The sequence below is a fragment of the Neopsephotus bourkii genome, unplaced genomic scaffold, assembly GCF_033783945.1.
Source record: "Neopsephotus bourkii isolate Nb327-2 ecotype Australia unplaced genomic scaffold, CSIRO-AGI_Nbou_v1 NB_707, whole genome shotgun sequence".
In the NCBI taxonomy this organism is placed as follows: Eukaryota; Metazoa; Chordata; class Aves; order Psittaciformes; family Psittacidae; genus Neopsephotus; species Neopsephotus bourkii.
In genome coordinates, this window is record NW_026901206.1 from 264364 (window position 1) to 276965 (window position 12602).

At 43.1% G+C, this 12602-nt stretch overlaps 1 protein-coding gene across 4 annotated transcripts in view; it reads left to right on the top strand.

Moving 5' to 3' along the window:
- Positions 1-12602, top strand: part of LOC133212451 (tyrosine-protein phosphatase non-receptor type 14-like) — an 87826-nt gene that overhangs the window by 43753 nt on the left and 31471 nt on the right. For all 4 annotated transcript variants that reach the window (XR_009725478.1, XM_061353918.1, XM_061353920.1 and 1 more), the window contains exon 3: positions 5858-6027. Coding sequence is in view for 3 of the 4 variants with exons in the window: in XM_061353918.1 (XP_061209902.1) it covers positions 5858-6027 (170 nt within the window). In the remaining variant the exon portion in view is untranslated. The remainder of the gene's footprint in view (positions 1-5857; positions 6028-12602) is intronic.

The following is a 12602-nucleotide window of genomic DNA, read 5'->3' on the forward strand; positions in this document are numbered from 1 at the left end:
TCTACTTGGTAGAGTAGAAGTCTGGGGGCTAATGGCTCTCTCTGGAGCTTCACCTGTGTTTGTGCACAGCAGTGCCGTGTGGGTCAGCATTCTTTTCCACAAAGCATGTTTTGATTTTTTGAATGTGTTTTTTTCCACTTGGGAACAAAGCCTGAAGTTTCGGAATTTTCCAGAGAAAAGAGATTGGGCAGTAGAGCAGCAAAGGAAGTTGTTCTGCTCAGTGTTCAATTCCACAGGCTTCTTCTGTTGCTTTGGTTTCTTTCATTTTCAAACTGATTTGTGTCATGCAAAAAGAAATATGTCAGCAGAAAATGTTTGTGTTTCGAGATGAAAAATACTTTAACAACACAGAAGAGAATGCTTTGATGTTGCTGGAACACTTTCCCCTTCTTTCATTACCCTCCCTGCCTTTTTTTTTTTTTTTTTTTCCAAACAGTTTTGGCAACATTGAACCCATTTTGTAAGGTTCAGATTTCAACAGGAGAGCAGTTTTTGACAGAAATTGTTGCCTGTCTTTTTTTTTTAATCTCCTTTTCTGGTTGATTCTGGTAGCATCCGTTGCTGCTTTCACTGTTTAGGGGAGAAGGGAATTACTGACCTCTTTCATAGAATCCTAGAAGAGTGAGGGTTAGAAAGGACCTTAAGATCATCTAGTTCCAACCCCCTGCCATGGGCAGGGATGCCTCACACTAGACCATGTTGCCCAAGGCTCTCTCCAGCCTGGTCTTGAACACTGCCAGGGATGGGGCAGCCACAGCTTCTCTGGGCACCCTGTGCCAGCGCCTCAGCACCCTCACAGGGAAGAGCTTCTGCCTTAGATCTGACCTGTACTTGCCCTGTTTCAGTTTGAACCCATCACCCCTTGGCCTATCACTACAGTCCCTGATGAAGAGTCCCTCTCCAGCATCCTTGTAGCCCCCTTCAGACACTGGAAGCTGCTCTGAGGTCTCCACGCAGCTTCTCTTCTCCAGGCTGAACAGCCCCAATGTTCTCAGCCTGTCTCCATAGGGGAGGTGCTGCAGCCCCTGAGCATCCTCGTGGCCTCCTCAGGACTTGCTCCAGCAGCTCCATGTCCTTCGTATGTGTTCTCTTAACAATTTTTGTTTGTTGCTTTACCTTCATGTTAGCAATACATCCATGAAGACTATTTCTTCTGTCCACATACCCCTATTAAAAAGCCAAAGTGCTTGAGATTACTGTAGGCATTGTTGTGAAGGACTGTCAGTTGTGATACACATGACTGAAAAACGGTATCTAATGGATTATGCATATTTCTGTTTGATCTCTGGGGAATGCAGCTCCCTCCCTGCCTGAGTCAGGGTTCAGGGGTAGGTCAGTAGAAAGTGTAGCCATGTAACTACTGTAAAACCCAGTTTTATCCTTTTCAGCAAAGCTCTTTACAAAGCATCAGGTCTCCTAGTTGAACAATTACTGCTTCCAATGAAATGAGCTCTTAGGCCAGCGTTAACGTAAAAAGTAAAGATGAGAAGAGGGGAGGAAGAGAAAGAGAGAAAAGACAAAGTCAGAAATGGCATTTTATGCTGTTTTATGTATATGCACAGATTACAAAAAGGATATTTTTCGCTAATGTAATGGCATTTTTCCCTTCAAGTGAGACTAAGTGAATCTGCTTGCAATAGCAGAGTAATCTGTACAACTCTGTTGCGAGCCTTCACGTCTCTTTCTCCTTTTTGTTCCCCCTAATTCAATTTGCAAGATGATAAGAAGTTCAAAGATGGAATGTGCTGACGTGTTGTAAGGGGGTGGGATGGGAAGAAGGTCCTTTCCAACCAAAATTACTCTTTCAAGCTCTGTTTCCCAATGGTACCTCCAGCACTGAGGCGCTGCAGGATGCTAGTGGACTGAGCACATCAGGCAGATGCTGACTGCTTTGGTGGCCATTTGCTGCTGTTCTGGCCTTGCTTTTTGTGTCCTCCTGAAAGCCTGTTTTTGGCAGGTAGCTTGCCTTGCAGTTTGACTTGCTTTGACTTGTCTTGCAGCAAAGCTGGGATAGGGTTCAGGCAGCGCTTGGACAAGAGACCTTCTAGGAACACTTGGCCGCTGGAAGTGGTGCGAGGGCCCTGGGATAGCAGGGTTTAATGCTTTTAGCCCAGAGGAGCTGGAACTTTGCCTCTTCATCAAGGATAAATATTTACTTGGCCGCTTAACCAGATGCTTTAATAAACACTGAGCCTGTCTTGTTGGATCCTTTTGAATAAGATTTGCTGGTTTAGTAAGTGGCTGTCATCTGCTGTTGACAATTCTACTTGCTTTGCCTGACGTAAAGGCAGGGGTAGTTCTGGATTTGGTACTGTAGCTAAGTCCCAAACAAGTATGTTGCCTTCTAAAGTGGCAGCTATAATGTCGTCTTTTTGAAGACTTCTCAGCACAGGTTTTGGGTATCCAGATTTCTTTCCTGGCTCACCATATCTTGAGGATGAGCTTTTCACACAGAGGTGTTGCGATGTGCAGGTGCTCTGGTTCTTGTCTGCTGCTTTAGCAGAGGACTGCAGGTCCTGGAGGAGTGTAAGCCTGGTTCCTTGTGCCACTTATGGAATCGTGTGTGGTAGGCAAGGCAGATTTTTAAACCTTGAGAGGAAAATGAATGTAAGCTCTTTTCTAACAGAGCTCTGTATTTGCAGATTTAGCAGACCAAAAGCAGTAGCAACTGAAGATCTTTGTCTGTCAGATGGATGTGTGTGCATACATCTGGCACTAAGAAAAGTTTTCCTTCGGTGTGTATCATCAGTCTGTCAATTGTGACTGGAAACATCATTCACTTTCTTTGCTAGAGCAGCCCATGATACTTCAGAGCCTGCCAGGGATATGTCTAGACACTTACTCCATGAATACTGGTCAGTGGTTCACTTTGTATAGATGGACAAATGGACCAGCTTTTGGAATCAACAGTGTTTTCAGTCAGCTGCTTACAGAGGAAAAGATCCTATTTTTATATCCCCTCATCCAATTTGTGGGGTATCCCTACTCTGAAAATATTTTGTGGGCTGAAGTGTATAGCAAACATGAAATGGATTGTGTAAGGCCCTTGAGACAGTCTTGCCTTGTGATAGCATACTAAACTTGATGATCCAGCCGTTTCCAGTCCCATGTTGCTCTGTTCCTCTTTGGGCATTACTCATGTTCTTAGGGAATAGAATCTTTTCAGGCATTTGCTGTAGTGGCTACACAAGTCCTTTCCCACTGTGGATGTTTAAAAATGCTGACGTTCTCAGGAAGTGAAGTTCGTAGTGGCAGGGAGCTGATAGTCACACAACTGTGTTGGTTATGGTTGGTTTGGTCTCTCCAAAGTGCATTTGTGACTCAAGCACTGCCCTGCAGTCCCTGTGCTTCGTCTGCAGTAGCTTGATCCTCTCCAGGATGCTTTCATAGAAAAGTTATCTTTCAGTTCCATGAAATGCCTGCTGCTGTGGTCAGCCCACTGTGTCTGCTGGAGTCTAGAAGCTTAAACACTGCATTCCCTTTGGTTCTTAACCCTTGGAAGTGATTCAGGGTTGTGGATTTGGTACCTGAAGAGCCTTTCTGTAGCAAATCTAAATTTTTGTTGTCCTCCTGCCCTCCTGTGCTCTTTTGAGCTGTTTAATTGCAATACCCTCATAATCCCTCGAGTAACTCTTTTAGTCTTCAGGCTCCAAATCATTTTAGTTGCTAGATCTTTTACAAGTACTTGACATGGCAACTTTGGGTCCTAGGTGATGTGAATCACCTTTTTACAATCATATGGAAGATCTGTTTCCACAGCTCTGCACTGTTTCTTGCTGAGATGAGCTGCCCTGCAGTGATTTGAAAGATTTTCTGCGTTAAAGGATTTCCCTTATGAGGTGGTAAAATCACTGCTTTTTCCTGCCTTCTTGTGAATTCCTTCCCGTTGCCATCTCCGCTGTACCTCCCACCTTCATTTTGATCTGATTACTATCACGGGGAGCTTGTCAGTAAGAACGTTTTATCCAGTGATGGCTACAGAGGGAGATCAGACACGTATCAGTGAGTTGGTTAGGTTTGGTTGAAGTTTATCCTATGGAAGATGCTGACTTCTTGATTTATTTGTGCCCTGGATTGATGGATTTATTGAAGATACCTTTAAATTCTACAAGGAAATACTGTATTGATTCTCTTCAAAAAAGGAACACTCTTGCTTCACCGTACCAAAGTGAGCTCAAAGAGAAAGGGCTCAGCACTGTTCACTGTAGTCTGGTCAGGCCTAACTGAGGAATCAAGTTGAATTAGGTATCACCTTAGTTAAACATTGCTCTAGCCAAGCTGTTGATGGGGGCTTTTGCAAAGAGTAGTGATTACAATTTGTCTGCTGCTTTTGAAGACTTTATATATCAAAGCATGAACTTGTGGGAAATCCAGTTGGTGAAATGGTGGTGGTTGATTTAAAGGCCAAACTTTCTGAATGCATTTAAAGGCCAAACTTTCTGAATGCATTTAAAGTGTTTTCAAATGAAAGCTTTATAAAACAGCAAATAGAGGTTTTTCTAGTCTTTCTTCAAATATCTTTATTTAAAATCTGGTGCTATATATAAAGGATTTTGACTGCCTGTGGAAGGACTGTTGTCCACGTAAGTTAAGCTATAACACCACAGTAAGTGTTGTGTGTGTTTTAGGCTTAATTTAATCCAATGGAAAGTTCTGGGAAGTCTTTATGGAATAGGGAATGGCTGGATTAAATTCCAAGAAACTTTCTTGAAATAAAATCAGAGAAATACACAGGAATAGGAATGATCCCACTTTCAAGTCTTGCTGCCCACAAAAGTTCCTGTCGCAGCTCCAGTGTCTTCATTCCAGTGTTTAGTACGGAGTGGTACCGTGTATTGAAGGCACTGCTGGAAATATCCAGATGCTTTCAGCTGAAATGCTGAAGATGTTGAAACAAACATCACAGTTAGGCTACAGTCAGATTTCCAAGCAACTGAGGGATGAGTTCCTTTGCTAAATATGAATGCTTTTTTCTCCTTTTCTCCATATCTGTAGTTGTAGTGCTTGCTGTTAATTACAGTATGCATTTGCCTGCAGTAGTGCATCAGTGTATTTAATGCACTGGTTGAAGAGCTTTTCGGTAGAACCCTTCATGATGGATGGGCTATTCCTTCAGTTGCTTATTACCCATTTGTCGTATTGGAAGCTCCAGTTCTGAACACTGTTCCTTGTTAATTGCTCTCCACCAGCAACAGTCCTGTGTGGCTTATACAGGAGGTGACTACAGACTTACACAGGTTAGGAAATGGCTGAGGTTTTTGATCAGGTATTTCTGTAAAAGCCTAGAGCAAACAACTTGTGTGCTGCACGTTTTCAGTGTATCCATCAGAAAACCTTGTGAATGCATTAAACAAGTAAACACACTCTCTATTGGGTTCTGTTATTGGTAAAAACACTTTGACACATATGTGTAGGTTTGCGTTCTGCTTTTTATAGTTGGAAGAGTCCTAGTCCTTTGCCTGCAGTGATCCAGAGTCTCCTGAAGCCTTTGTGCTTTGATTCAGACCTAGTGTTTGCTGTCTGTTCACAAGGCTCAGTGTAAAAGAAGACAAAGAGTCAGACACTCTCTGTAAATCATTTATGTAACCTGTGCTATAATGTCAGCTAGAGCTCTTTCAAGTGCACTTGAAAGAGATGGGAAGGGGCAGATAGTACTCCGTGAAGTTTATTGCAATATTCGTCATTGCCTTCAAGATTGTCCTAAAAATAAAGGGCAGCAAAAAAGAAATTACTCTGATTTTGCATATGGAAAAATGTACACAATGCCATCTGTTCTTATTTGCACTTGTGTCATTGATAGCGTGTGTGTGATCTCGCTGAACAAGGTAAACTGACACTCTTTGCTTTCTTTATCTAGACACACTACTTCGGCCTTTGGTTTCTCAGCAAGAGCCAGCAAGTCCGCTGGGTTGAACTGGAAAAACCTCTAAAGAAGCAGCTGGACAAATTTGCCAATGAGCCTTTGCTTTTCTTTGGGGTGATGTTCTATGTGCCCAGTGTTTCCCGACTGCAGCAGGAGGTAACAAGGTATGTGCTTTTCCTCTGTTCACACTATTGTGATACAGCTAGGAGGGAACAGGCAATTGCTCCGTTTCTGGCACTCAGTATTTGCTTAGGTATCATGTGGTTCTTTCCTTTCCTGGTGATTGTACAAATGGGGAGAAGTTAGAGAAGTCACCTCTTGAATTATATCTGTTTTGGAGGTGGGAGCAATACCGGTGAATGATTATACATGACTAGCTGCAGGAGCGAAAAGGGAGAAATAAATTCATGTTCAATTTTAAATGGGACCATGGTGAGCATAGTCTTTTTTGTAACCTACTGATTAAGAGGAAGCCATAGGCAAAGGACCTCTATATACAGCTTTTGTGTATTACTCTTATGTCTGCCTGTGCTTTGCTGAAAGTGAACTTTGGCATCTTTTCTGGGGTTTGCCCATCCCACTCCTGATTTTTTCCCCTTACACTTCACAAAAGGAGGAAAATTGTTAGAGGGCATTATTCCTTTAATTATGTTCAGGGTGTACCTTTGCAAACAACTCGAGTGGGAATTGCTCTTTTATTCAGAGACCTGTGCTGCAGTTGTAACAATGCAGCTATTTTGAGGGGCTATTTCTTGTAAACCACATCACTGTGTGGTTTTTGCACATCTGTGCTGTCTTTGAATGTAAAAAAGGAGGAGAAAACAAGCCCACCTCACCCCGAAATGGGTGGGCTTGTTTGCTTTTTAACCAAAATTATTTCATTTATCTGGTCTACAGCAGAGTTGCATCAGCACAACTAAAGGTAAAGCCTGGGATAAGTGGGTGAGGGCCACCGGGTGCCAGAAGCATCCACACTGAAAACAGTGTTCTGTTGCTGCAAACCTGCACGTGGTCATCGTGGCTAAATGAATAGTGGAGGAAAAAGTGGCTTTTTCTTTATATTGCATTGTTCATATTGAAGTTAATGTATTTTAAAGGATTTCTTTGAACACTGGAGAATTGACTTTGGTGGGGTGTGACAGATTCGCTTCTTCAAGTGGCAGCTGTCGAGCAGTCCCTTGCCTACTGTATGTGCAGAATTGTTGCCAAACAGTAGACTGAAAGCATCACAAAGTTTCAGTTTCCCTGGGAATAGACTGAACATCAATGCTTGGCTGTGTCTGTGTGTTCCTGCTTTGTGCATGTTGGGAGAAGGAAGCCTTATAGCTTTTCCTTCAGAATCCTTTAGCATGCAGTCAGAATGCCTGTTGCTCACTTTTGTCAGCCTAAGCCTTGCCTAGCTGTGCGTGAGGTAGCATTGTAGCTACTTGGATGCTATTACCTCTTCAAGCTGCAGCCTGCAGTGCTGATTGCTCATTCACAGCTCACCTGCAGAGATGTATTTGCTCATTCTTCCCAGGTTGGTAATAACAAAACATTTCAGTGACAATTGCACTTCACAACACTCAGTTGGAGTGGCTGCTGAATTGGGTTTCTCTCTGAAAGTGATTGATAACAGAAGCTGCAGTCTTATAAGTGCCCCTTATGTTTCTTTAAATGTCTGTAGCAAACCCAGCAGCTCCCTAATGGATCTCTGGTACAGAATAGCCTGATAAGATTTTTGCTTGTTTGCTTCCTGAAGTGTGGAATTGCTTTACTGTGATGATGTGATGTAGGTGATATGATGGCACGAAACCTTCAACTGTGCAATTCTAGGTAGATGCGGTAAATCTCATGTTTGAAGCAGTGTGGTGGAGGAGATGGAGGACTCTTCTGAACCAAATGGTGGAGAAAGACTTAGTCTAAAGTGTGATTAGATGGGCAGGTGGGGAGGTTGGGTATTTCTTTGTTCACTCTTGGTAAGCAAACTGATCTGAAATTGAGATCGGCTGCTTTTAGGATTAAGTTTGATCATGATATGATTATGTGTGACGGTGAGGTAGGCACTAGACTCACCCACTCAGGGCCTATGTATTTGACACATATTTACATATGTGACAAATCTGTCTTCAATGCAGAGCTTGCGATCAGACTCCATCTCCTTCTGGGCAGCTGCAGAACCACCACCACCAAACCAATCCATCACCAAAGGCTGAAGCTGCAAAGCAAGTGACAGGACTGCTAGCAGTGAACCTGTTGCCTTTGTAACCTTCTCTCGGTGAATACATTTCCAGCCCTGAGCCTTCTTGGCCATTGCTGGAGCTTGAGGTGAAACCCATCTCTCAGTCCAGGCTTTTAGTTAGGAGTAGACTCCAGAATTTCCAGGATTGATTGATATTCCTTGAAGATGATGGAAAGTCTTCCAAGAAAACTTAAGCAAATGCATAATCCACAAGTACTCAAAACTCAAAGAATTTGATTACTGAGATGGCTTATATATTATGTATTTATATTATATATTATGCATATTATATATAATATTAAATATTTTTATATAGTATATATTATGTAGTATATTTTATATATTAGGTTATGGGGTTTTTGCTTGATAGCTGTTTTTGAGAGATTTGTCCTGAATTGACTACTCCTCCCTGCTTCCCGCAACTGCACCTCATGTGCTGTCATTGCAAAGAGGAAAAATGATCCAAGGCTTTTAGGCTTTGATGGTCGAGAGGAGCATTACTTGTGGGGTTGGTCAGTGGCTTTAAGGCAGTGTTCCTAAATCACTTTTATCTGAAATACCGTGTGACTCATCTGAACAATCTCTGGACCATTTGTGTTCTGCTATTGCTTGGGACTGACAGGAGGAAACCTTGTACAAAAAGTTCATACTCAGGTGAAACAGGATTTATTTAGAAAATGTAAACTTCTTTCCATTTTATCATTACTGTTGGAAGCCTGAAATGCTAATTTTGCCTGCAGGATCCTGAATTCGATGCAGGCTGGGGGATGGAGGGATAGAGAGTACCCCAGAGGAGAAGGGCTTGGGGGTTACTGGTGGATGAAAGATTGGACATAACCCGGCAATGTGTGCTTGCAGCCCTGTCTCTTCAAAGATCTCAGTGACTCCAGCATCAACCCCACCTCTCATCCTGGCATTCCACCTGGCCCCAGTCCCCCAGACATCTTCCAGGGACAATTATGAATTAAAGCCCCATGATAATTTCTGAAGGTGTCAGTAGGAGTTTCACCATGTTGTCATTGCTGTAATTTGGAAGTTTCTAGAAGAATTTGTGATAAAGCACATGAAAAAAACAAACAAAACCACCCCTCTCTATACTTGATGACAGCTACAGCAGGGGCCACTTGAGTGCGAGTGGGGGGGGCTTGGCACATTAGCAAAAGGCACTTTTCATGGGAGCCTACTGAGGGACAACCTCTTTCTACTCACCCAGCTGCTCTTGGAGTGAGCAGCCATCGCAGGTGGAGATGTTGCCTGTGCTTCTGGCATAGTTAAAGCACCTGGGATGTGCATACTGTCTGATATAAAGAAGTCTTTGTGATGCCTCGTAGATATTTGCATAGATTAGAAATATCAATCTACCTTTTATTTTCTGCTGACCCGTCAGAGGGGAGGCATCCTGTCAACCATTTACTACTTAAAAAATCACGTTGTGCAGTGTCTAAAGTAAACAAGCTTCCTTTCACTGTGCTCTTGTTCCAAACCCAGAGAACCCACACACTCCTGTGGCTTTCTGACAGTGTGGGTGCAGTGCTGCTTTCTGCACAAGTATCAGACAACCCATGGTCTTCCCCCTCACCCTTGCAGTTCTGAGGTACTCTCAACAGTATCTTTCATCTTCATACATGTTACTGCTGTGCCTTCTATGAAAGAATAAAGATGTGCTTGGGTCTGCCTTTCCTGTTTCCTTTCTTGGAAGAAGCTTTCAGTATCCTACTACATGTTCTGAATCCAGTCATACCAAGTAGTGTCTGTGCTGTCCAGATTGGGGCATAATCCTATAAAGCAAGAGCAGCTCCTGGTGTGGGTGCCACCAGTGGGTCCCCATTGTGCTATGCATGGGATATCTGGTGTTCACAGCTATGCAGGGAGGGACATACCCAGCATCTGCACTGGGCTGCACTGGGTTTTTGCCATAAGTTTAGCTGTTAGCTCTGCATTTTCCCTGAAGAACGTGCGGTGCAGCTTTCCTGGGAAAGAAAACACAAGGAGTGCTTGGAATGGAATAGCTGCACCTGCAAAGTGTGGGAATGAATGTGTTTGCAGGTGGAAAATCAGAGCCTGTGGCTGTCAGGCCTCTTTTCTGGAGGGCCTGTGAAAAATGAGCCTCAGATTTACCCTTCTTTAAGAGAACATTTATTTCCTCTCATGTTTTGCCTCCTTACCATTTTCTTCACCATTTCTTGTAGCTGCTTTTTCTGTTTGTCTTTTAGAGAAGTACTTCTTCACAATTCTCTGCCTTTCCCTCTTTTTTTCCTTAGGTGTTAGATGAAGAATTACTGAAGAGGTGTTAATCTGAAACATAATCTCAGGACTGTATGAATTTTTAAATCACATGAGGATAAAGTAGAGGGAATAAAAAATAGTGTTTGACTGCTTCATGTTTACAAGGAAAAAGGTTCTGGCAAATCTACTTATTTGGTTTTGTCTTTTATAAACTGGACTTTTTTTTCCTTCTCAAAAAAGTCCTTCTTAAATGTCTCACCTACTTGAGCTTATCTTGGCTTTTAGTCTGCTTTGCTTGCCTGTTTTTGAACAGGCTAAAGTTTCACAGCCTCCTGTGTCACTAGCTTTTAATACAAGCACAGCCAGATGGAATCTTGTGCCAGTCACCACTGTCTTTACATGGTGCTTTGAATTGCTGATTTGAGGCTGGATATTCCATATCCTCCTGTGCCAGCCTGGTTCTATGGTAAGCTCGATGGTGTGGAACTCCTTTGGGTGTTAAGGTTTAAGGTAAACGCGTCTGCTTTGTTCTTCATGCTTGGTCAGACCTGCAGCTTGTGACTGCCTGAGAAGTCTGTGTGTACCTTAAACTTGAGCCTTGTGGTGACTTCATTGTCCAAAATGGTTATTCTGCATATTGCACTGTGTCAGGAAAAAGCAGCACTACATGTGCTGTCTGATTTGATCAGACCTTAGCTGTGCTTGCCTGAAGTGATGGGCTGTGATAGATTGTGTGGCTGTGCTTGCTAATATACTTCTGGTAGACCCAAAGGTTGTTTTAAACATCGGTGGTTCTTAAGAATTCAGGAACGCTTACGATTTTTTCCCCTATACAAATACATAGAATTATCATTATTCATTATTATACATGGAATTATCATTATTCTTTACTGTTAAGGTGGTGAGGCACTGGAATGGGTTGCCCAGAGATGTTGTGAATGCTTCATCCCTGGCAGTGTTCAAGGCCAGGTTGGACGAAGCCTTGGGTGACGTGGTTTAGTGTGTGATATCCCTGCCCATGGCAGGGAGGTTAGAAGTGGATGATCTTAGGGTCCTTTCCAACCCTAACTATTCTATGATTCTGTCATACAGAGAGATGCATGGTTAAGTTGGATGGGTTGGCAAGTGAGCAAGAACAGAGTGATATAAGGCAAGTAAGAAAGTTGAGTATTTAGGCAGACAAGAGGCCAGATTTTGCTCTCTCACACCTGGATATTTAAGTCAGGATTTAACCATTTAGTATTACTGGTTAACTAAGCAGAATGAAGTTTGGGTTTCTGGCCAGGGAAGCCTTATTGTTGTGTCCAAATGTGTCTTTTCCTGAGGACCGTCATCATTTGATGTATACAGTGTACTTCCAGACACGTTTTAAGAGCATGCCTGCCCTCTTGGATAGATGGTATCCAGGAGCAGGCTATGTAGCTTCCACAGAAATGAACACAACCTGTTTCTCCTTGCAGTCTTTTCTGGGAGGGGATGCAGCTATAGTGCAAGTGCTGATGAGCTGTGCTGTGGTTACAGAGCAGCTCTGCTCACTCTGGGTAGGAGAGGCATGACACACAGCCCTCTCTTGACACTATAAAGAGCTCTTTCCAACTGGAAAGATGCTGCACATCCTCACTGAGAAGCAGGAGTGCTCTCTTCGATGCAAATATGATACTAATCACAGCATCAACCGGGTTGGAAAAGCCCTTTAAGCTCACCCAGTCAAACCGTTTCCCAGCCCTGCCAAGGCCACCACTGACCCATGGCACTGAGGCCTCGTCTTAATGCTGTGTGAACACTTGCAGGGACGGTGCCTGCAGCCCTGCCCTGGGCAGCCTGTTCCAGTGCCTGAGCACCCTCTGGGGCAGGAATTGTTCCTCAGCTCCATCTAAACCTGCCCTGGTGCAGCTTGAGGCCGTTTCCTCTTGCCCAGTCCCTTGTTACTGATTAATGATCAGAAGAGTCCCATGGTTTTAAAAATTTCCAGTTAAAAAGTCTGTCAGTTCTCTTTGTTTCTCTTATTGGGTTGGATCCTTGCAAAGCACAAGCCAGGGTGGCACCGTTCTTCTAACAGATGATTTCCAACTTTACATATATTTTATGTATGTTTCAGTTTATAGAGAACTCTATGTCGTTGGGCTGTGGCTGTAACTTTAAATGATTCACATGAATTAAGACAATCACTGCTGTATTGCTATATTTTATATATATTGTGGAGACGGACTCTTCATTAGGGACAGTAGTGATAGGACAAGGGTTTAAACTGAAAGAGGGGAAGTTCAGGTTAGATCTAAGGCAGAAGTTCTT